Source organism: Cinclus cinclus, chromosome 3, assembly GCF_963662255.1.
Source record: "Cinclus cinclus chromosome 3, bCinCin1.1, whole genome shotgun sequence".
In the NCBI taxonomy this organism is placed as follows: domain Eukaryota; kingdom Metazoa; phylum Chordata; class Aves; order Passeriformes; family Cinclidae; genus Cinclus; species Cinclus cinclus.
The window spans coordinates 206,360-224,010 of NC_085048.1; the positions used below are offsets into that span (position 1 = coordinate 206,360).

Here is a 17,651-nt window from a genome sequence, read left to right on the forward strand (position 1 = left end):
CCGCCGGCCGGAAGGGGCGGGGCCTCCGCTGTCCCACCCCGCCCTGACCCCCGTCCGCCTCTCCCGTGACCGGGCTCGGCCCGGCCCCACGCCCCCGCCGGGCCCGGGCCCGCCCCCACTCATGCCGCGGCCTCCGGGGAGGGCGGGGCCGGGAGGCAGCGGTGCCCATGCGCACGCGCCGGCTCCGCTTCCGGGTCGCGCGGCCGCTTCCGGCACAGCCCCCGCGCGCCCGGGGGAAGCGGAAGCGGAAGTGTCCGGTCGAGGCGGGGCGGCGGTGGCCGCCCCGGGCTGGCGGGGGCGGCTGGCGGGCCGCGGGCGGGCGGGCGGCGGGGCCGGGCCGGCGCCGGGGCCCGCCACGATGCCCCGGCGGAAGCAGAGCCACCCGCAGCCGGTGAAGGGTGAGTGCGCGGCGGGCCCGGGGGGCGGCGGCGGCGGCCCGGCGGGGACCCGCGGCGCTCGGAGCGCTGCAGCGGACGCCGAGGATGGCACCGAGGAGACGGCAAGAGCGGCGGCGGTGTTGCCCGGGGACCTGCTGCTGGGCCGCGGCCCGGCCTCGGAGAAGGGACCGCCAGGTGCGTGCGGCCCCCGCGGGGACGCCGCCCCTCTCCGGCAGCCTTGCCGGCGGGGACGCGACCCGGCCGGGTCGTATCGGCGCCGCGCTCGGCGTATCCGGCAGGGCCCGTCCTACCACGGGCCCGCCCGGCGCGGGCTCCGGCCGAGCTTCCTCTCACGGGGGAGGCCCTGCCCCCGACGGGGCCCCCGTGTGGGTTCTGCCCTCCCGGCGTCGACCCCACGACACCGATTCCCGAATGTTCCTTCCCGCGAATGTCCCGGGCACGAAGTGTCCCCGCGGTAGGTTAGGGGCCGGGCCCTTCAGCCGACACCGGGCTCACCCCAGAGCCACCGCACTGCTCTACTGCCCGCCCGGGAGCCGGGCCCGGCCCCGGGGTCCTGTTCCACCACTTCCCTCGGCACCGGGGGATGTCCGGAGCGCTGTCAGCCTCAGGACCCCCCGGCCCAGTGCAACTGGGCAGCACCCGTCTAGCTGGTGCTCCCGAGCATGGGTCAGCCGCGAGTGAGCACCACTCAGCTCCATGGAGCTGCCTCATGGTGGGAGTCACTCTCAGCCCCAGGCACTGAGCAACGTGGGAACAGAGTGGCGAGAGCTGAGGGCATGGACTGTCAGGCCCCATGTGTCTGTCCCCTTGCTGTTCCCGAGGGCTGTGCCTTGGTCCATGCGCTCAACAGCTGCTCTGGGCCATGCTGTGTTCCTTCTCTGGTACTAAGGCTCAGTCCAAACTGCCTAGCAGATGGGGCTGCTCTGAGGGCTGTGCTCTGAGGACAGCTGCTTGGTAGCCCTAGGAGCCTGCTTAGGGATTTGGTGACAAATTCTACCAGGAATACCTGTCTCACTCAGCCCCAGCCAGGGAGCAGGACGAGGACTTCAGCCCACTGAAGCAGTCAGGAGACAAGCTGTCCCAGTGTGGGCACTGACACTGTGGGCCATTTAGGGGATGGTGTTCTAGGGAAGCTGTGGCACTGCTGGGCTGAGGGAACAGGTGGGTGCCTTGGTGTGGGTGGGGCTGAGCTGAGGAGAAAGGGGGGAGAAAGAGGGCTTGAGACAGAGTCAAGAGTTCCCCCAGAACAGCCAGGCCTTAGCAGGATGCCCTTTTCTGATGTCGCGTTTCCAGCAGTGCTTGTGGAAGGGGCCAGGAGGCTGGAGGGGCCACCCCCTCCCACAACATAGGTCAGTCTCATCTCTGCGCCTGCCTGGGGCACTGGGAGCTGGACCCAGCCTGGGCAGCAGCAGCAAGGAGACAGTACAGGGTGATTCCCAGGATGGTGGGCAGCTGCTGAGTCTGACAGGCCCCAGGGTTGCAGGTCAGGCACAGCACGGGGCCAGCAGGGTACCACTCACAGCTGGTAGTGGTGAGATGCCTCTCCAGCCCCCAGCAACAGCCTGGGGGCACATGTGGAGCACAGGGGCCACAGAAGGATGAGTCTGTGCCCAGCTGAAAAGTTGCATTCAAGAGCCTGGCACAGCCTTCCCCCTGCTGCCACTGGACAGTGGCACTGCCTGGGGCTGGGGAATGTTTCCTGCAGGATAGAAGGGGCTGGTGTTGGAGCTCCCTGGTGCCAGCCATGTGAGTGCGACCAGCTGCCATCCCCAGGGCTGGGGCAGTGGCACAGTGAGGGGGGCACAGAGAAGCTTTATGGGCACCCATTTCTCCAGCCTGGGCCAGGCTGTGCCCACCACCTTCCACCCACCAGGCCCAAGAGGGCAGGGTGGGTGATGGATCCACCCATCCTCTCACCCTTCCTGGTGCCGGGGTCTTGGCCAGCCAAGCAGAAGTGTCAGGGTTTCCTGAGACGCCCAGAACAGGCCCTCAGCAGGGTGCTGGGGCAGGCTGTGGCTGTGGGGCTCCTCACTGCAGTGCACAGTATGGTGGGCTCCTACTGGGTGCCACAGGGTGGACACCCATCTGGTACTGGGGGTGTAGGCAGCGGGGCTGTGCCCAGGCCAGCCAGGCTGACACCACCCCATCCCTACGGTGTTCTTAGCAGACACACTGGTGGGGAAGATCGCTATTCCAGCATACGCCCTGAGCGACGACGACTGCTCCTCTGGGTACCAGCAATTGAGTGTGGAGAGTGACCCCGAGGAGGGGGGTGAGCCTGGCCCTGCCGCCCTGCCCTGCCGCCAGTGCGGGCTGCAGCTGGCTGCCAGCCTGGGCCAGAGCTGCCTGCAGTGCGCCGGCGCTGAGGGCGGCCGCAGCCAGCGCATCGTCTACTCCTGCCAGCTCTGCCCCTTCGCCTCCCACTACTCCAGCCACCTCAAGCGCCACATGAAGACACACAATGGGGAGAAGCCTTTCGCCTGCCCGCAGTGTGCCTACGCCTCTGCCCAGCTGGTGAACCTGACCCGGCACCTGCGCACGCACACTGGGGAGAAGCCGTACCGCTGCACGTGCTGCAGCTTCGCCTGCAGCAGCCTGGGCAACCTCAAACGCCATGAGCGGGTCCACAGCCAGGACAAGCCCTTCCAGTGTGCTGCCTGCGACTATCGCTGCAACCAGAGCCGCAACCTGAAGCGGCACATGCTCAGCCACCGCCTGCCCGAGGGCGAGGGGCCACACCGGCGAGAAAAGGACCCAGGTAAAGATGGGAGGGTGTGGGGATGTGGGGAGAGTTGCTGTGGGGGCTTTGGGGCTGGGGCACGGCACAGATCCTGCCATTGGCCCCACGTTATGTTACTGCCAGGCTCGCCGGGGCACTGTGGATCATCATAGAGCCAATCCTCACTGGTCCTGTGCTGCCCAGCTCACAACCTTGTCTCTTTGTCCCGCAGAGCCATTGCTGCCAGAGCTGAGCCTACACGTGGGCAGCGGCAGCGGCCCCTTCCTGCCTGGCTGCACACGGCTGCGGGGTGAGGAGGCAGCCGCGCTGCCCGAGCTGCTCTTCCCCTTCACGTGCCGCATGTGCGGGCTGGTGCTGGATGACGGGTTCGCACAGGACGAGGGCCTGGCCGAGCAGGTCTGCGGGCGCTGCAGCCTGGCGGTGCTGGGCACCGAGCCAGGTGCCAGCCCCCGAAAGGGCGCTGGGGACAAGGGCTTTGCCTGCAGCCTCTGCCCCTTCGTCACCCACTACCCCAACCACTTGGCACGGCACATGAAGACGCACAGCGGGGAGAAGCCCTTCGCCTGCCCGCTCTGCCCTTATGCCTCCGCCCACCTGGACAACCTGAAGCGGCACCAGCGCGTGCACACAGGCGAGAAGCCCTACAAGTGCCAGCTCTGCGACTATGCCTGTGGCAACCTGGCCAACCTCAAGCGTCACGGGCGCATCCACTCAGGCGACAAGCCCTTCCAGTGCAGCCTCTGCAGCTACAGTTGCAACCAGAGCATGAACCTGAAGCGGCACATGCTGCGGCATACGGGCGAGAAGCCCTTCCAGTGCCGGGACTGCTCCTACACCACTGGTCACTGGGACAACTACAAGCGCCACCAGAAGATCCATGGCCACACAGCCGAGAGCTGGGTGAACCCGCGCAATGCCAAAGCCCTCCTGGCCCCCCCAGCTGTGGGCACGGCCCTGCCCTGAGACAGCACTTAGCCTGGCAGCGGGCCTGGGGTGCCTCAGTGCCTGCCCTCCCTGAGGGAGGGAGGACAGGTGGGCAACTCCATGGGGGCTTTGGGCTGCGTTACACCAGGCCCACAGGCACACTGGGGCCTCCAGCAGCCCTGTCCTGCCTGGGCAGGGTGAAGTCACAACCGGCGGCTCTGACCCCTGCCTGTACAGCAGCACTGCCGCGTTCCCAGCCCCCCCACCTGCCCGTTTCTGCCTGCCAGAGCCTTCCTCTGCCGGGGTTTGGGGAAAAGGGGGTAACAGGACTGGTTCCATGGCGGCTGCCGTGCTGGTCGGTGTAATTTATATTGTGTATAAAAGCATTAAACAGTCGGTTTTGTTATCTGCTCTTCACCCTGGGGGCCTTGTTCTGCTGCAGAGGAGGACAGCACAGGGCTGGCAAGGAGGGGGGAGGGACAGCAGCCACCCCCCAACAGACAGCCTGGTACCAATCAGGATCCGTTTTAATCATTGTTGCAGTGTGTAAACATCAGTTACTGTCCATTAATGCTCTGTTGGGCTGAGCAGCAGGAGATACGTGGTTACAAGCCTAGATTACGCTGGCGTCTATGAGCGGGTTAGAGGGGACTCTGCAGGGAGGCCCCTGAGACAGCTTACTGCACAAACCTAAATGCTAATTTGGCATTATGGAGCCTGCCTGGGTCTGCCCCCAGGTTGGGCCAGGCCTTCCCAGCTGGGACAGGAGCAGCTCTGCCCCAGTGCTGGGCCAGGCCCTGCACTGCAGCTCCAGGGCTCTGCCCGGGCAAACTGTTCAGGTCAAACAAGCCCTCTCCCAACTGGAGCCAGCAGCGGGAGGAGTTCAGCTGCCCCCACCCCAAAGGCAATTGCGGGCTGGGGGTGAGCTCCCAACCCCGGGGAGCAGGGAAAGGTGGATGTAGCAGGTGAGAGGCACGGTGATTGCAACCTGGCTGCAGGTCATACATTCCTCAGCGAAGGCCCTTGCTCAGGCTGGGGCTGTCCTGGAAAAGGGGCACTACAGATCCTCATCGCCAATGCCCTCAAAGGCATAATTGCCATGGAAGTCGTTAGCACCCACATCGTTTGCAGAGCTGGAGTGGCTGATCCCACGAAGGCTGACAGAAGTGAGCTTGCTCTGTGGAGAAGGGAGATGTTAGGGAGGACACCCCTAGCTCCCCTACCCACTTAGCCTGAGACCTCTGGTGCACTCACACATGACTCACCGAGAGTTTGGCCATGGGCTCCCAGGAGGCATCAGGTGAATCCTGTGAAGACAACATGGTTGGGCAGCACAGGGTCATGGGACACAACACCCACCTCTCCTTCTACCTGCCCAACTCCGTCCCCAGGGAGTCTGGTTCACTGAGTTAATCCAGCACCTCTTTCCCTTCCCAGGGCTCTGAAAGCAGGGCACCACAGCCCTGCTGTCCCTCTGGGCTTGCCCCAGCCCTGCCAAGGGTGCAGTGGCTCATCTGGGGGCAGTGAGTTCTGGTACACAACACATCAGAGCCTGTGATTGCATGTGTCCCCTCACCCAGGGCTGCAGGGTCCCACTCACCAGCAGTGGGGGTGACTTCACAGCTTGCTGGCTGTCCGAGCGCCGCAGGGCCCCGTTCACCCGCCGCCGAAACATCTGCAGGGAGAAGCTCAGCTTAGCCACAGTGTCCCCAGCATCAGCTCTAGGGCTTACAAGTGGCCCTGGGGATGCTGGCCCCATCCTGACAGGAGCACTCAGGACCCAGCCCAGACCCCAGGAAGCCATAGGGCCAGGTTGGGATCCCACTCTGGAGCCATCATCCGGCCCCAACCCTCACCTTGCGGATGCTGCCTCCAGATTTTTTCACCATCAGCTCATCTACCATGGACTGCAAGCAGATGCTCAGCATAATGGCCTGCAAGGGAGAAGTGTCATGGGGCTCTATGCACCCCACAGCCATCCCACACCCCACGCAAGGCCCAGCCCAGCTCACAGCCACCATAGAGGCAGCCCCACCTGTTGGCTGGTGATGGTGACCCACTGCAGCCGGTCCTTGCTCATCAGGTATTCAAAAGCCAACTCCAGCTTCACCTCGGACTTCCCTGGGCTGCTCCCCGAAGGGCCGTTGCTCATTGGCACCTGCAAGGACACACACCAAGGCTGGGAGCCTCCAAAGGGGATGTTGCAGCTCCCCAGATACCCGTGCAGATCGAGGGCAGCACCAAGCCAAGTGTGGGACAGCTGCCCAGTGCCCACCAGTCTTCTGCCACTGTCAGGTCCCCTCAACTGTCCTCACACCAATGATCCCCTCAGCCCCAAGGCATGATTCAGACCCTCTCCAGGCCTACTGGGCCAGAAGCTGGCATCAGAGCCAGCACCTTTCCCAGGAAGAGGTACCAGCCCAGCCTGGCACAGCCAGGTCTCTCCAGCCCCCCCAGGCCTCTCCCTTGCTCTCCAAGCATCACTCACCGAGGATGTGACCCGCCAGCACCGCATGCGTGTGACCTTGAAGCTGCCCTCTTTGATCTGCTCATTCGGCAGCCGCACCTGGAAGTTGAGCTCGTTGTTGCCGGCACTGACAACGACATGGCAGCCCTTCTCAGGGAAGTCGGTGACACAGGGGTCAAACTTGAGATAGCCGTAGTACTTTAGGGTCTGCGCCAGGCGGATGAACTGCAGGCAGAGCCAGTGGTGCTCAGCACTGCCGGCCCTGCCCAGGCCAGGGGCAAGCCAGTACCACATGTCACGTGGAGAGGGGTCAGTGCAGTGCCAGAACTGCCCCAGTCATGGCATTCTACCCTCTCCTACCTCCTTCTTGGAGACCTTTTCTTGCAGGGACTTCAGCTGCCGGTGCTGTTCCTTGTTGACAAGGATCCATCCATGTTCAATATCTGATACCGTCTACGAGCAGCAGAGGTTGATGAGTGCCTGGGACAGGAACCACCCAAGCCCCTGCACCGCTGTGGCCAAGGGGTGCAGTGTCCCTCCTCACCTGGCTGTGCCACACCAACCCTCACCTGCGCATACAGCAAGTTCAACCCCACACGATGCTCCATCACATCATCATCGTAGGCCGAGTCCCAGTAGCTGGAAGGGAACCACATGAGTTAGCCTACTCCCCACCTCCTAACAGCAATGAAGAGAAGATCACCCTCCTGTGGGCTGGCTCTCTGGTCAGGTCCCCCCTAACTGTCAGGCATTGTGCCCTGCTCCCCATCTAAACTGGTTGCCAGGGGAAGGCAGAAATGAGCTGAGCACAGCAGGGCAGCTCATGCTCCAGTGTCATGGTCAGGAATGCTCAGGTGTGTTCCTGGGGGCCAAAGCATCTGTGGGCAGCAATGGCAGGAGGGGAGGGTCCCTCTGTGAGCCCTGGGCACCACCCCAGCGCTGCCCCACCCCAGTGCTGCCCCACAGCCCTCCACTCACCTCTTGCGCAGGATGATCTGGAACTCAGGGTTGTGCAGGCTGGTGACTGACACGTACGGCAGCTCAAACTCCTGCAGCTTTCGCACAACTGTGGGGAAATGCCAGCTCAGCAGCAGCTCTGGGCAGCAAGAGCCCCTAGGCCCCTACTGCCAGGGTGCCCCAAGGAAAACAGCTGAGTCCCCCACCCAGGGCTGGGTCCAAGCACAGCCCTCACTCCAGGCAGGGGCAGAGCAGATGTCCCACCGCAGAGGGCTCTACTCACAGGATAAAGCTCCATCCTTGGTCTGTCTCACTAGAAAGAGGCTGAAGTAGCCAACCAGGTCATCTGGCAGATCCAGCTTGGAGGCCACAGCCTGGGAGGAAGAACAGCACAGTCCCAATATAGTCCCAACATGGTGGCCAGACCCAGCCCACATGCATTCTGGGGTCACCCAACAGCTGGAAGGCAGCACCTCTGCTGCCCTGTGGCCAAGCCTGGGGCTCATTGCAACCAGGAAACAGCTTGGGGACCCCAAACATCAATCTGGACCCAGACACACCCATTTCAGCTCCCAGCTTTCAGTCCCGTCAAGTCAACCCTGCTCCAGGATGGACAGCTGGAAGGGGAGGGCAGGGGAGGCTACCAGGCTGAGAGAGCCCCACACATGTGGGAAACCACAAAACACAGCAGGAGGGGCTGGTCCCACCCAGCAGGAGAGCTCTGGCACCTCAAGGACATCCTCTGTCTGGTCCGACGTAAGGATGGTGACCTTGACCTTCTGCCCATTAGAGAGCAGCACTTCCAGCACCACCTCCTCTGTGGGGATCTGCTGCGTCTCCTGGAGAGAGAAACAGGACTGGCACCCCAGCCCATCGCCACAGACTGAGGGCTCCAGGCCCCCCACAGCTCTGCCCCCTCACCTGCTGGGCCTTGCGCAGGAAGCTGTTGAAGGTCTCGCTGCCTCCCAGTGTTGGGTCCTGCCGCACTGCAGGAAGGGGCACGAGGAGTCAGGAGTCCCATGACAAGGGGCAGGGGCCCACACCAGTGCCTGGCCCTTCTGCAGCCCCTCAGTTTGCCCTCAGACTGTATGCAAGGGCAGCCAGAGATCCCCCTGCACATCCCCACTGTGCCAGTGCAGGGCAGGGGCTGGGACAGGAGATGGCATCCAGGGGATGATCCCACCAAATGCCAGTGCTACACTGGGAGTTACAGGATGCGCCACGGTGAATGGTAGCAGTGCAGGGAGGAAGCCATGGGTCGTGGTCTGTGCCCTGCACAACCAGGCCAGCTTACCAGCCTGCATGTACTTCTCCAGCTGCTCCCGTCGCTGCTCTACCTCCGCTGGGGTGAGTGTGAAGATCTTCTTTGGGGGAAAGGCTGGGACCACGTTGGCGCCATACTCCTTCCTTAACTAGGATAAGAACAGCGTGCTGCAAGAACCTCCAGAGAGATGCTGGCTGCCCTCATCCCCCACCCTTGCTGATCCCCAGGAACCTAGCAAGGGGAGCAGAGGGCTTGACCACATCCCTTATCCACATGGGAGTCCAGCAGCATGCAAGAATGCAGATGGAATGTCACAGACCAGGAGTGGGCACCTCGGCCATCCCTACCTGCTCATGCAGGCCCAGGAGCTGACTGTAGCGCACCCGGCAGTGCAGCACTCCGTTCACGTGGATGTTGTAGGCCTGCAGGGAAAGAGCCCGGTCAGATCCCAGCACCCGTCAGATGGAGCAATCCCAGGACCTGCCCAGCTCAGGGCACATAGGATGCCAGGGAGCAGCCAGGAAAAGGCGATACTCCTGAAGACCCTGCCGAGGGGCAGACAGTCAAAATTGTTCAGGAAGTATGAGCACATCCAAGAGATGTGCCTGCTGGATACCAGGAAGGTCTAACCCTGTGGCTGCCCAGACATGGGGAGTACAGAGCCACAGTGCAGCCCCACAGACACTGGTGTTCCCATGCCAACAGACAAGGACACCCCTCCCCACTCCCAGGCACTCACAAGGAGCTGATCCCTGGCTGTACCCTCTTGGCTCTGGCTCAGCTCCTGCTGACACCATAGGCAGAGCACAGCTATGACTGCAGAACATACAGGACCTGGAAACTCCATGGTCCAGCTCCCGGCACCTCACCACAGGCAGAGTCCCCCCAAGGGACAGCACTGTCTTTTCAGGCCCTGCCATCCTCAGAGTAGTGTTTGGGAGGGCGAGAGGATGGACTTGAGCCTCCAGCCAGCTGTGGCAGCCCAGCCTGCCATGGGTGCTGCCAGTGCCCTGCTGCTCCTGAGCACTGGAACTGCCCAAGGCTCAGTGAGGTCCCAGCCCAGCCAGGCTGGAGCTCACACTGGCACCTCCCAACCCAAAGGTACCAGCCCAAGGCCCAGGGCTGCTGCGGAGGGTCCAGGAGGGACAGCAGCAGTACAGACAGCACCCACACCTGCCCAAATCAGGGCACTCTATAAGGTCACAGTTCCTGCCCAGCCCCCGGGCTCCCAAGAGCTCTCCCCAGGGTCTCCCCCAAGCCTGAGGAGCCTCCACAACAGGGGAGGGCAAAGTGCAGGAGGGTCACGGGGCCGAAATGCCTCGAGGGCTGCCTACTCCTTTGGCCCTTGAGCAACTGCACTTCCTGCGGTTTGCCAGGTCTCTCCATCACCCCTCAGCACCGCGACCGTGCCCCAACTCGGGCTCCGGAGAGGGATCCCCCGGAGAGTGATTTCAGCACAGGGGTCAAGCGCGGGTGTCTCAGCGGGGTCGCAAAGCCCGGGGCTGTCCACCTTTACCCGGAGAGCACTGATCCGGACCCTCTGCCCGGCCCCGGGAAAGGGGTCTGGGCACTCGATAGCCATCCCCACTCCGCAGCAGCGCTTCCCGGCTCCTCTCCGGTGGCGCTCACGGCGCAGGGAGCAAAACAGGAAGCCGGGACGGGCGGGCCAGGATGAGCCGGAGCTGAGGATGAGACCGGACGGGGCCCCCGCGGGCTGCCAACCCCCGCCCGCGGCGCCCGGGCAGAGCAAGGTCCGGACATCCCCGGGGCGGCTCCAGGGACTCCCGCGGCCGATCCGGAGGAGCGGGGGCGGCGGGGTCCGATCCCTGCCCGGCCCTGGCAGGGGGCGCCGGCCGGGGCCGGCGGTGGGCCGGGACCTGCCCTCCTCGCCCGGCGCCGGTCCCGGTCCTGATCCCGACCCGCCACCGCGCCGGGGCTGCGGACCCGCACGGCCCCACCGGGGCCGCATCGCACCCGGGCCGCGGAGCCGCGCCACCCACTCGGCTGGCTCCGCGGGACGGCTCCGCTCCCTCGGCCCCGCTCACCACGTAGGCGGCGGCGCCGCCGTCCCCGGCGCGGGTCTCGGTCTCGGGAATGGAGAAGTGCATGGCCGGGCCGAGCGCGCCCCCGCTACCCGCCTCCCGCCGCCGCCATCTCGGGCCAGCGCTCCCCGCGATGGCGCGGCAGCCAGCACCGCCCGCCCCAGGGCCGCCCCGCTCCGCCCCGCCCGGGGCCGTCGCTCTTCGCCCGCCCCGCTTCGCCCCGCTCCGCCCGCCCCAGGGACGCCCTGCCCTGCCCTGCCCGCCCCGCCCCGAGCACCCGCGCCGCGCCGGGGCTGACGGAGCGCCCGGCAGCGAGTGGTCGGGGCGGGACGGGACGGGGCCGGGGGGGCGGGGCCGCGGGAAGGACCCCCGGGAACCGACCGGCCCCCACCGGGAGTGACGTCATCGCGTCGCGCAGAGGACCCCGGCCCTCAGGCGAAGCCGCCTGCCGGCAGGGGGCGCTGAAGGCGACGCGCCGGCGCCATGGCGGAGCGGGGCGGTGAGTGCGGGACGGGACCCCGGCACCGGACGGGACCCGGCCCCGGCCCCTCTCACGCTCCCATCATTCTAGGTAGGAACCCCGAGGGAGCCGCGCCAGTGCCGGCGGGACCACAGGTGAGCTGGGCCGGGGCTGGTGTGAGGCTGGGGCTGCGGACCGCGGCAGGGGCCGCCTGACCGTGTGCGCTCACAGGCCCCGGAGCTCTCCCAGGAGGAGAAGCTGCAGCTGCGGAAGGAGAAGAAGCAGCAGAAGAAGAAGAAGAAGAACGAGAAGGGGCCGACGGCTGAGCCCGCGGAGCTGGGTGCTCCCCGTGAAGCGGGGCAGCCGCAGGGTGAGCGCCGCCGTCCCCGCAGAGCTCCGAGCGGGGCAGCGCTGGGCCGGGCCCGCGAGTGTCCCGCGCGGGCAACGCCCGGGGCCGGGAATGCCTTCCAGCGGGACCCCTGGGGTGTACCCCCGGTCCGGGCCCTCGTCCCTCGCCCCCCCGCGTTGCCGTCGGGACCGCAGTACTGGAGCTGCCCCGTCGTGCCCTGTCGGCTGCGCGGTGCCGAGGGCACGGAGGGCTGTCGCTGCAGCGAGCTGCCCCTAGCCCTGGGCTGCATCTCCCGGAGAGACTGGGCACAGACTCCCCCTTTCTCCCCCGCAGCAGCTGCTCAGCCCACACTCCCCCCTGCCTCGGCTGATGGCCTGGGTGACGGTGAGAAGCCCACGGGGGGCAAGAGCAAAGCAGAGCTGCGAGCAGAGCGCCGGGCTAAGCAGGAGGCTGAGCGGGCCCAGAAGCAGGCCAGGAAGGCAGAGCTGAGCCAGGCAGCCACGACGGCCAAGCCCCGGCAGAGCCCCACCGAGCCCCAGTCCAGTAAGGCTGTCACCACCATGGGGTGCTGAGGGTGGGTGAGCAGGATGGGAGGGTCTGGTGTGGGTGCAGGCGGAAGATGCCCATGGGACCTATCCATGGTCTGGGTTCTGTATGCCCCTGGGTGCTGGCCTGCCTTCCATGAATTTGGGGGTGCGCCAAAGCAGCTTGGCCTCATCCCGGCTGTCCTTGCAGTGGTGAAGCGGCTGCCGGAGCACGTGCAGGTGGATGACCCTGCTGCCCAGAGGAAATTGGCCAAGAAGCTGGAGCGGCAGCAGGTAGGAGGAGGAGGACAGGATGACAGGCTGCACACCTGGGGCAGCTGTGCTGCAAAGGGCCTGGGGGGGGCACATGGTAGAACCAGGGCCTGCTCTCTGAAGGCAGAGGGGAACTTTGGATGCTGTGAGCAAGTGCTGGGTATGACTGGTGGCTCTGGAATGAATAGAGCACTGGGTGAGCCATCACAACACTTGGCTGCAGGTACCTTTGAGGCAGGACTATGGCACCAAGGTCAACCTGTTCTCCCACCTCCACCAGTACAGCAGGAAGAAGCCACTGACGCAGCAGATGAGGTACAAGGCCTCCCCAGCCCAGGTCTCTGGCAATGCTGGGCTCTGCTTTGGCTGGCCTAGCTGCAGAATGGTTCTGGAGGAGGGGCGTCATAGTCCTGCATGTGGGATACACGTGATGGAGTGGTGGGGGACATTTCTCTTGCTTTGGGAGTGGCAGTAGGGACAGCCCAGTATCTTTCCTGTGGGGAGAGTGCAGGGCTACAAGAGAAGGGGCTGTGGCTCTTCAAGTTACCACCAGCCCCCTTCCCAGGCTGTCCTTTGGGTTGTTGGGCTGGGGCTCATAAATGGGTTGAATGTTTTTGGCTGTAGAGGTGCTGACAGCTCCCTCCCACTGGTCCCTGCAGCATCCCCTCCACAGTGATCCACCCAGCAGTGGTGCGCCTCGGCCTCCAGTACTCCCAGGGCATCATCAACGGCTCCAACGCCCGCTGCATCGCGCTGCTTGAAGTCTTCAAACAGGTACCTGAGCACCTACCTGGCAGCAGGGCCATTGTGCCATGTGCAGGTGTGTGTTCCTGTACCCTGACTGCTGAGGCTGTATCTGTGGTCAGTCATCATCAGCCTCTTCCTTTGGATCGTGCCTTTTCTGGCACTGCCACTGCTGTTTTGAGTCCCTGGAGCACCCTTTGCCCCTCCAGGCAGTGTGTCAGGCTGTGCGGGACGTGTACCTCAAATGCAGCCCATCAGGCAGGGTGCTTGCATACCATGCCCTGAGATCGTACTCCCTTTCTACTTATCTCAGCTGATCAGGGATTACTCCACTCCCCCCAATGAGGAGCTGTCACGGGACTTGGTGGCCAAGCTGAAGCCACATATCAGGTGAGGGCTCCCAGCATCAAAGCAGAGGGACCAAAGCTCCACAGAGTGCGGTCATTGTTCACATCTCTGGGTTGGTGTCTGCCCAAACTTTGGCTGACTTTCATAGGCTTCTGCCTTCCTACCCACCCTCCCTCTCCGTCTTTGCTGCTTTGGAGTTAAGCCCATTTCTTCTGCAGTTTCCTGAACCAGTGCCGGCCACTCTCAGCCAGTATGGGCAACGCCATCAAGTTCCTCAAGAAGGAAATATCATGCCTGCCTGACACCCTGAAAGAGGATGAGGTGAGTGGCCTTGCTGGGTGGCAACCTCCAGGCCCTGGGTGAAGGAGTTGAGCAGAGATGGGATGCAGACTTAGAACAGTGCTGCAGTGGAATTGAAAGCTTGTTACTAGGCGGAAGAGGCTGATCCCCACCTGGTTCAAATCGGGAGTTGCAGAGAGCAACAATGTATGTGATGTCTGTCTCTCCCCAGGCAAAGGAGAAGCTCCAGGACGTGATCGATAAATACCTGCGAGAGAAGATTGTCCTGGCAGCAGAGGCCATCTCAAGGTCTGCCTTTGAGAAGATCAATGACCATGACGTGATACTGGTGTATGGATGGTGAGCACAGAGCACAGGCAGCTGCTCAGCGGGTAGGAGGAGGGAATGGTACAACATTGGGGGGTGAGGCTGTGATGGGCTGTGAGGGCTCCGCAATGTCCTACCTGCTATATCCAGAGTTGGATTCCAAGAACCCCAGAGTCACAGCTCCCTCCACCCAGGGCACTTATGGAACAGCCAGGGATGTTCACTGGATTTAAAACAAGCTGCAGCAAATTCAAATGTCAGGAAGCAAAAATACAAAAGTTTGCATCCCAAGAAGTAGAGGAGGGGAAAAGAACCAGAGATTGCTGCAGCAAGAGTCTAGATATGCTATGTATGCTGGGCAGAGGAAGGAGCAGGGGCAGGAAGCCAGTGCAGGCCTGCAGTGTTGTGAGAGGGAAGCTGGGAGAGGATGTGGAGTGGCAGAGTCACAGACAGGGAGGTCAGTGCTGCTTCCAGGGAGGGCTGAGACAGCACCTTTCCCACGGGGAGACAGACCCTGGAAGCCAACGTGGCAGGAGGGTTCTGGAAGGGGCAGCACTCATGAGGATGAGGGTGGGTATCTTGGCCAGGTGGGAGCCTGGTCTGTGGGAGGGGCAGCTCCTGACGGGCGCCCATCAGCTCCTCGCTGGTGAACCGGACGCTGTGCAACGCCCACGCCGAGAAGGGCCGTGCGTTCCGCGTGATCGTGGTGGACAGCCGGCCCCGCCTGGAGGGCCGGGAAACGCTGCGCCGTCTGGTTCACAAGGGCATCCACTGCACCTATGTGATGATCAACGCCATCTCCTACGTGTTGCCTGAGGTGAGGGGCCGTGCCAAGGGTGGGACAGGCTGCAGTGTCATCGAAGGTGCTGACAGATCCCTGTGCTTCCCTGACAGGTGTCCAAAGTGCTGCTGGGAGCCCATGCGCTCCTGGCCAATGGCTCTGTCATGTCCCGGGTGGGCACCTCGCAGATCGCACTGGTCTCCAAGGCCTACAACGTGCCTGTCCTGGTCTGCTGCGAGACCTACAAGTTCTGTGAACGGGTGCAGACGGATTCTTTTGTCTCCAATGAGCTGGGTACGGCTTCTGTCCCTTTCCTCCCACCTGGGACCTTCTCTCCCAGTCCCTGCTGTGGAATGTGACAGGCTGCTCTGCCCTGCCACCCCTCTTGCTGGGCAAGGAGCCACCACTTGCAGGCAGGGACAGCTGGCAGGTGGTGGTGGTGTGCGCTGCTCCAGGGGCAGGGTGGAGAGGTAGTGTCCCTCCCCCTGATCCTGCTGGCTTCTCCACTCTCTGCAGATGACCCCGATGACCTGATTGTGCTCAGGAATGGCCAGGCCCAGCTTGGGGGCTGGGCAGAGAACAAGTCCCTACGCCTTCTTAACCTGGTCTATGATGTGACACCCCCAGACCTGGTGGATTTGGTCATCACAGACTTGGGCATGATCCCCTGCACCTCAGTGCCTGTGGTCCTGCGTGTTAAGAATGTGGATCAGTAGTCGGGGCAGCTGCATGGACACTAATAAACCAGGCCCCCAGTACTCTGTGTGTGCCATCTGTGGTGTAGCAGAGCCCTGGCACCCATGTCATCCCTGTCACCAGTGGCACAGCTCTGCACCTTCCTTGGGGCTTCTCCCACTTCATGCTGCAGCATATATGGGTGTTCCCTGTCCTTAGGCCCCTCCTCTGGGAAAATGATGACGGTGTGGTCATGGCCCCTGGCTTACCGTACTTGGAAATTGGGTGACACTCAGGCTCTGCTTCTGGCAGACTCCCGAGCTGGGCTGGTGGGGCAGAGTCTGGGTCCCTCTGGCACTGGCCACTGGCACCAGCCCTGGACGGGGGGCCCTTTCCCCGGGAAGCCGGCCGGTCGGCGGGTGGTGCCCGGGGCAGAGAGGGGAAACGCGACCGGCGGTGCCCCACGGCCCGAACGGGACCGGCGGGGGCGGGGCCAGGTAAACCGTGCCGTGCTCCGAGGGGGGCGTGGCCATGCAAATCAGCCGCACCGCGGGGCATGCCGGGGCACAGCAGCGCACGGGTGTTGGTGCCGGCGGGCCGGGCCGCGCGGGAGTTGCAAACCCGCACCGACTGCGCAGGGAAGAAACCAATAATACCGGGCAGTGCGCTGTCCCTGCACGAGGGTCGCTACGGTGCACTCCGGGTGGGCGGACTCGTGCGCATCACCAAATGCGAGAAGCTTGACTATACTTTACGGTAGGGGAGGTTGTGTTCACATTCTCATTGATTTCGTTGTTTGGATAGAATTGTAATCAGGATTAGCTACAGTTTAATATAGCTGTTATTCTTGAAATCGCCTTTCTCCGCTTTATTCCCATACTGGCGTGCTATTGCTTGCCAGGATCATCTCCAGGAGTGGCAGCAGTGTTGTAAGCTACTCCAGGGAGCCTCGGCGCCCGGTCCCTGCCCCATCCCCATCCCTTTGCCTATACCTATCTCCGTCCGTGCGGAGGCGACCCAGCCTCGCGTCTCCAGGCTCCAGCTCGCAGGTGGAGAAGCGCCTCCAGCCCGACTGCTCGCCCGGACTGTGGTGGGACAAGACTCGGGTTAGCATCCCGGCCCGCACACTGGCCTCGCAGGAGGGACGGACGGGGGCAGAGACTTGGTCCCACTCGGGGTGCGTCAAATTCCCGCTCTCTGGAAGTCTGGCTGAACTCACAGACTCGGCCGGGTGTGACCTAGGCAGGGCTCACCGAGCAGGATCCGCATCTCCTCACCCCTTTCCCAGCGCGGACCCGTTTCACCGAGGTGTTTTCCTGCTCCTGCGGACACGGCCTGGGACAGGCCGGGATCATCCCGGCTTCAGAGGCAGCAGTCCAGAGGGCCCCTTTGGGGATCCGCTGGTCAATTCTTGCAGGGACACGTCTCCCGGGCAGCGGCAGCGCCTTTTCGGAGAGAGCGCCTGGGATACCCCTGAACCTCTGGCTATTCTCGAACTGCGCACGAAGAGCACGATAGGACTGCCCTCGCTGCTTTCCTGTCCTGCCGGAGAATTCCAGACCCCTCGCGGATCGCCTCCTACACCCGCGGTCCCACACCCCGCGGCTCCCGTGTCCCTCGCCCTGTCCTCGATGCAGCGCCGGGCTGCTCGCTGTCCTCTGGTTACACGGCGAGCAGCGCCCGCAATGCAGCAGCGACAGCCCGAGGCACAACTTTCGCTCGGTATCACAGAACGGGAAAGGAGCAGAAGCCGTCGGCAGTGAGCGACAGGCCGCTACATATTCAGTCTTCCTTTAACCACCAAAACCAGGGGAGAGCGCGAACGCAGTCCCCCACTACCACAAATTATGCAGTCGAGTTTCCCGCATTTGGGGAAATCGCAGGGGTCAGCACACCCGGAGTGCAAGGGATGAGCCTCGCCCTGGGAAAACCACCTGCCTGATCATGGTGTCTCCCCTGCCAGGTAAGTATGACTTCACAACCACGCCGCCCTCCCGCCCTGCCCGCCACACGCCTCCACAACACACGGCCACCCCGACCACAGCCCCGCCAGCCCCGCACCCAACCGGACCCGAACCCCAGCCCCGGCCCGCACGGCC

At 63.8% G+C, this 17,651-nt stretch overlaps 3 protein-coding genes and 1 non-coding gene across 8 annotated transcripts; 2 read left to right on the top strand and 2 right to left on the bottom strand.

Moving 5' to 3' along the window:
- Positions 1-333: 333 nt before the first annotated feature.
- ZNF513 (zinc finger protein 513) lies at positions 334-4,479 on the top strand. Of its 2 annotated transcripts, none has more exons than XM_062489549.1 (3): positions 334-572; positions 2,563-3,156; positions 3,350-4,479. In XM_062489549.1, exons 1-3 carry the CDS (start codon positions 359-361, stop codon positions 4,099-4,101), a joined length of 1,560 nt encoding a protein of 519 aa, XP_062345533.1. In that variant the 5' UTR covers positions 334-358; the 3' UTR covers positions 4,102-4,479. The 2 variants fall into 2 exon arrangements, with proteins under 2 accessions (XP_062345533.1, XP_062345534.1); XM_062489550.1 differs by having other exon boundaries at positions 2,566-3,156.
- A 92-nt stretch (positions 4,480-4,571) lies between these two features.
- On the bottom strand, positions 4,572-10,918 carry SNX17 (sorting nexin 17). Of its 3 annotated transcripts, none has more exons than XM_062489551.1 (15): positions 10,796-10,918; positions 9,098-9,172; positions 8,781-8,898; positions 8,408-8,472; positions 8,215-8,325; positions 7,770-7,860; positions 7,508-7,595; positions 7,099-7,168; positions 6,890-6,982; positions 6,551-6,754; positions 6,098-6,220; positions 5,919-5,996; positions 5,663-5,737; positions 5,328-5,369; positions 4,572-5,239 (listed from the first exon to the last, which is right to left on the bottom strand). In XM_062489551.1, the coding sequence occupies exons 1-15, from the start codon at positions 10,856-10,858 to the stop codon at positions 5,120-5,122; spliced, it is 1,416 nt and encodes a 471-aa protein (XP_062345535.1). In that variant the 5' UTR covers positions 10,859-10,918; the 3' UTR covers positions 4,572-5,119. The 3 variants fall into 3 exon arrangements, with proteins under 3 accessions (XP_062345535.1, XP_062345536.1, XP_062345537.1); XM_062489552.1 differs by having other exon boundaries at positions 9,134-9,172; positions 10,796-10,869; XM_062489553.1 differs by lacking the exon at positions 9,098-9,172 and having other exon boundaries at positions 10,796-10,869.
- Positions 10,919-11,074: 156 nt separating this feature from the next.
- On the top strand, positions 11,075-15,635 carry EIF2B4 (eukaryotic translation initiation factor 2B subunit delta). Of its 2 annotated transcripts, none has more exons than XM_062489554.1 (13): positions 11,075-11,291; positions 11,364-11,407; positions 11,484-11,622; positions 11,935-12,144; positions 12,337-12,419; positions 12,622-12,713; positions 13,058-13,172; positions 13,456-13,532; positions 13,709-13,811; positions 14,002-14,129; positions 14,733-14,913; positions 14,991-15,171; positions 15,394-15,635. In XM_062489554.1, exons 1-13 carry the CDS (start codon positions 11,276-11,278, stop codon positions 15,591-15,593), a joined length of 1,569 nt encoding a protein of 522 aa, XP_062345538.1. In that variant the 5' UTR covers positions 11,075-11,275; the 3' UTR covers positions 15,594-15,635. The 2 variants fall into 2 exon arrangements, with proteins under 2 accessions (XP_062345538.1, XP_062345539.1); XM_062489555.1 differs by having other exon boundaries at positions 11,938-12,144.
- A 1,724-nt stretch (positions 15,636-17,359) lies between these two features.
- LOC134042833 (U1 spliceosomal RNA) lies at positions 17,360-17,523 on the bottom strand. The gene has a single exon (XR_009933099.1). It is a non-coding gene; the product is annotated as a U1 spliceosomal RNA (small nuclear RNA).
- Between the last annotated feature and the right edge of the window lie 128 nt (positions 17,524-17,651).

Excerpts from the sequence above, each read along its gene's own strand:
- SNX17 (XM_062489551.1), bottom strand. The coding sequence starts at position 10,858 with ATGCACTTCTCCATTCCCGAGACCGAGACCCGCGCCGGGGACGGCGGC. Across the intron at positions 8,473-8,780 it reads GGAGAAGTACATGCAGGCTG|TGCGGCAGGACCCAACACTG; the intron begins GTAAGCTGGCCT and ends CCCTTCCTGCAG. Across the intron at positions 6,755-6,889 it reads AAAAGGTCTCCAAGAAGGAG|TTCATCCGCCTGGCGCAGAC; the intron begins GTAGGAGAGGGT and ends CTCTGCCTGCAG.
- ZNF513 (XM_062489549.1), top strand. The coding sequence starts at position 359 with ATGCCCCGGCGGAAGCAGAGCCACCCGCAGCCGGTGAAGGGTGAGTGC. Across the intron at positions 573-2,562 it reads CTCGGAGAAGGGACCGCCAG|CAGACACACTGGTGGGGAAG; the intron begins GTGCGTGCGGCC and ends CGGTGTTCTTAG. Across the intron at positions 3,157-3,349 it reads CCGGCGAGAAAAGGACCCAG|AGCCATTGCTGCCAGAGCTG; the intron begins GTAAAGATGGGA and ends TTTGTCCCGCAG.
- EIF2B4 (XM_062489554.1), top strand. Across the intron at positions 11,623-11,934 it reads TGAAGCGGGGCAGCCGCAGG|CAGCTGCTCAGCCCACACTC; the intron begins GTGAGCGCCGCC and ends TCTCCCCCGCAG. Across the intron at positions 13,533-13,708 it reads AAGCTGAAGCCACATATCAG|TTTCCTGAACCAGTGCCGGC; the intron begins GTGAGGGCTCCC and ends TTTCTTCTGCAG.